The sequence below is a fragment of the Bremia lactucae genome, linkage group LG1, assembly GCF_004359215.1.
Source record: "Bremia lactucae strain SF5 linkage group LG1, whole genome shotgun sequence".
In the NCBI taxonomy this organism is placed as follows: Eukaryota; Oomycota; class Peronosporomycetes; order Peronosporales; family Peronosporaceae; genus Bremia; species Bremia lactucae.
The window spans coordinates 12,745,292-12,748,564 of NC_090610.1; the positions used below are offsets into that span (position 1 = coordinate 12,745,292).

At 47.5% G+C, this 3,273-nt stretch overlaps 1 protein-coding gene across 1 annotated transcript; it reads right to left on the reverse strand.

Annotated features, from left to right (window-relative positions):
- Positions 1–308: 308 nt before the first annotated feature.
- Positions 309–521, reverse strand: CCR75_008012 (uncharacterized protein; the record flags this gene model as incomplete). Its single annotated transcript, XM_067966067.1, has 1 exon — positions 309–521. One exon carries the CDS (start codon positions 519–521, stop codon positions 309–311), a length of 213 nt encoding a protein of 70 aa, XP_067814952.1.
- Between the last annotated feature and the right edge of the window lie 2,752 nt (positions 522–3,273).

Here is a 3,273-nt window from a genome sequence, read left to right on the forward strand (position 1 = left end):
CGCAGCGTCGGTACACAAAATGCATTAAGCTTATTAGAAGCATGTACAATGCGCCACTTACCATTTGGCTATTCGACACAAAATGGCGGTATCGAATGGGGATATTAGCTCTCTAGCAGCCTAGTTAGATTACTCAACTTCCTTATCCAGCGAATTTCTTGTTTGAGATTCGCCATGGGTGCCGGATGTTAATGACGCTACGGAGTTGTCGCCTGTGGTTTGGCTAATTTTGATGCTTATAAAGCCCAGGTGCCGCAGTTGTATAGGAGGGTTGTACGTAGCAGTCGTAAAGTCGGAGTCTTGTGTTCTCAGAGATTTGATGAGCGAGACCAGATTGTCCACAGGCGGCGGGGGGCGGCGGTAGCGAGGAATTTGCGTCGGGAGATGTCTTCTTTGTCGCCTAATTCTGATCCAAGTTTGATGGTCTGGCGCCATCCATCTTCAATTGCAAGGTCGGTCTGGTCGTCGTCGCTGCAGCTGCGGCGGGCGACCATGGTGCGTTCGGTCTTGGTGGCGTTCATGTGGAGGGGCCAACGTGCGAGGATAGCTGGGGCGTTGTCTTCGATCTTGTTGGTCGTCAATGGGTCCTGGCATATAAAATCGGCATCGTCGGCATTATTATCATGTTTTGCAACAAATTAAGGATAGCTAGGTCAGTAGTGAGGTCGCGGAGTGCAGCTTCTAAGTACACGATGAAGAGAAATGGGGATAAAGATTCGTCTTGTGGTGTTTTAATATTCGCCTCGAAGGGTTGGAGGGTTAATCCGTTTGAGCGGAGGGATATCGTCGTTCTTGGAAGGAGTGCACGCACCAATTGGACTCCGTCGTCATCGAAAAAGGTTTAAAGGACGCTTAGGAGCTTGTCGCGGTCAATGGTGTCGAAGGCGCGGTAAACATCGATCCGATTTTCTTCGCGGTACCGTTGGGTGCCGGATGCGATCCAGCGGTAAGGCCACAGCACTTCTGGTTGGTGTCTGGAGAGAATTCTGTACGACGAGGGAGGCGGCCTAACGGGTGCTAATCCGGAGGACGATTGGTCAGAGACTAGAGCACTCGCCTCGCCTCGTGTCATGTTGAGTTTGGGTCGGCAAATTAGGTTATTTTCCATGAGTTGGACTGGTTGGCCGTCTTCGAAACTCTTGTTATTAATTTCAGCTAGTGGCTATGCGAGGATCCGCGCCGTATGTCAGTCGTTTCCCTGGGACGTTGTCTGGGCCACAGGCACGCCAGTTGTTTAGTCTGCGGGAGGCGGCTGAGAGCTTGGTCTTGGATATCGGTATCTGGAGTGGGTGCCTCTGTATCAGGTCTGATGGAAATGCTTTGAACATTGTAAAATTAGGGAAAGTGATTCCATGGCTAGCCGTGCGTTGATGTAATATAAATTTACGTTGGCCTTCGAGCATTGTAATGCGCGGGAACGGTTTGCGGGTCAGCATACGGACCGTAGTGAACACTTAACTAAGTTGCTGTGTTGTTCGATATTGCAGACAATCTGGTCGATGATGGCGTTTTCCTGTTGTCTTCATAGGTGTCGATTTTTGTGGCAAATTTCGTTGCGGTAAGTGCGGAGTTTCGCTTGGTCGTCGCTTGCGAATAATTATATTGTTTGTGCTCCGCAAAGAGTCTGGTGATTTCAGGGTCGGTGAAAGGCGTCGTAGGGTCGGTGCTGCGAAGGCTGCTGTCATATCGGCACTGGTTAATGTCATTTGTAAAATGCTGGTGAATTGCTCCTGAACGCTTTTATATGGTGCTGGGGGTGTGCGGGGTAGCGTGTTCGAGCGCTTCGATAAACTTCGCATGGGTGTTCGTTGTGTATCGGGCAGTCTCACGCCAATACCATTCTGGTCGCCTTTGCAGCGGGGGGGGGGGGCTGAACTGTAAGCGGTAGGCTTGGTCGAGGGTAAAGTCGGCGGTCACAAGTTTGTTGGGAGACTCGATAAGGGCTCTATGTCATGCCTAGGCGTCTATGCATGGCTTCCCCACATGAGTCACCAACATTCAATACCTTCCTTAAAGATGACAAGTACGCGGACTATGAAAGCCGCTTTGGTGAATTTCAAATCTTGGAAGACAATAAGCGGGTAGTAATCTGATAGCTTCTGTATTACACCCGCATCGTAACGGGGCACTACGACTTGTACTGCTTCAGTACAAGTCCACTTCGCACTGCTTTAGTTGCGAGTGGTGCCTTACGTTATTTCACGTTTTTACTAAACATGCAATTGAATTCTTATCTTATCTTATCTGTATCTCTCTTTGTTTATCTCTATAAGGCAAAAGATTACAGAACACAACCTTAAAGATAATTGTTGACCCCACACATAAAAGAAGAAATTAAGCAGAATGCAATCACTCGGTGTCAACAGTTTGATAGGTGAGGGTGTAACGGGATACATTTCGGTAGTTCACCGATAATTTGTTTGATACACACCAAAGGATAATATTCCCTCTTTAGTTATATATGATTTTATATTAATTAATGCTGTAATGCATGATGAATTATTACATACCACATGTTGGATTTCCTTAATCAAGGAATAAAATGGATCCGTAGGATCCTTAAGGATCGATGACCCACTCCGCGCACAAAGTGCATCTTTTGTGTAATTCAGGACAGCTTCGTCCAGAAGTGACGATGACTTTAGCTCATTCGCTGGGTCGAATGACCATCATCTCAGGTAAGTCGCCAGCCTTTAAGGCTCGGCTACACTCATCAATAGACATTTCGTTTAGCTATGAAAGAGCATGTAACGAAGGAATTCCCGCAAGGCTACCTTCTCCCTCGATGTTACCGGTTACACCATTTACAAGCGTATGTAATTGCTTACTCGTATCACATTCTGAGGGTATAAACTTTTCGCGTTTCCAGAGGTAAGTCGGAATGGGGGACTCCAAAAGAGCACATTTGTTCGTCGCTGCTGTGCGCCACAGGTTTCGACGTATCGGATAATTGCGCAGAGGCTGCTGTGGAAGAATTTTCCATTGCCACTGGCGCGATGTCCAAAAGTAGCTCCATCGCATCTCTCATTGGAGCACTTAAATGCTGCTTGAAGTCCTACCAAAGCTTAGAAGCACAGAGTGCCGTCTCACTTTTCTGAGGGAAAGGATGAGGAATCCAAGCCCACAACGCTTAAGCGTTAAGACAAATTTCGTCGGCCTCGCATCCGTTCAGAGAATGTGGTATCGCGAATCTTCAAACTCATTACGCATGACATCATAACTAGCGCCCAGCATAATAACGAACTCAATCAATGAAGGGCAAGAGCAAGCAAT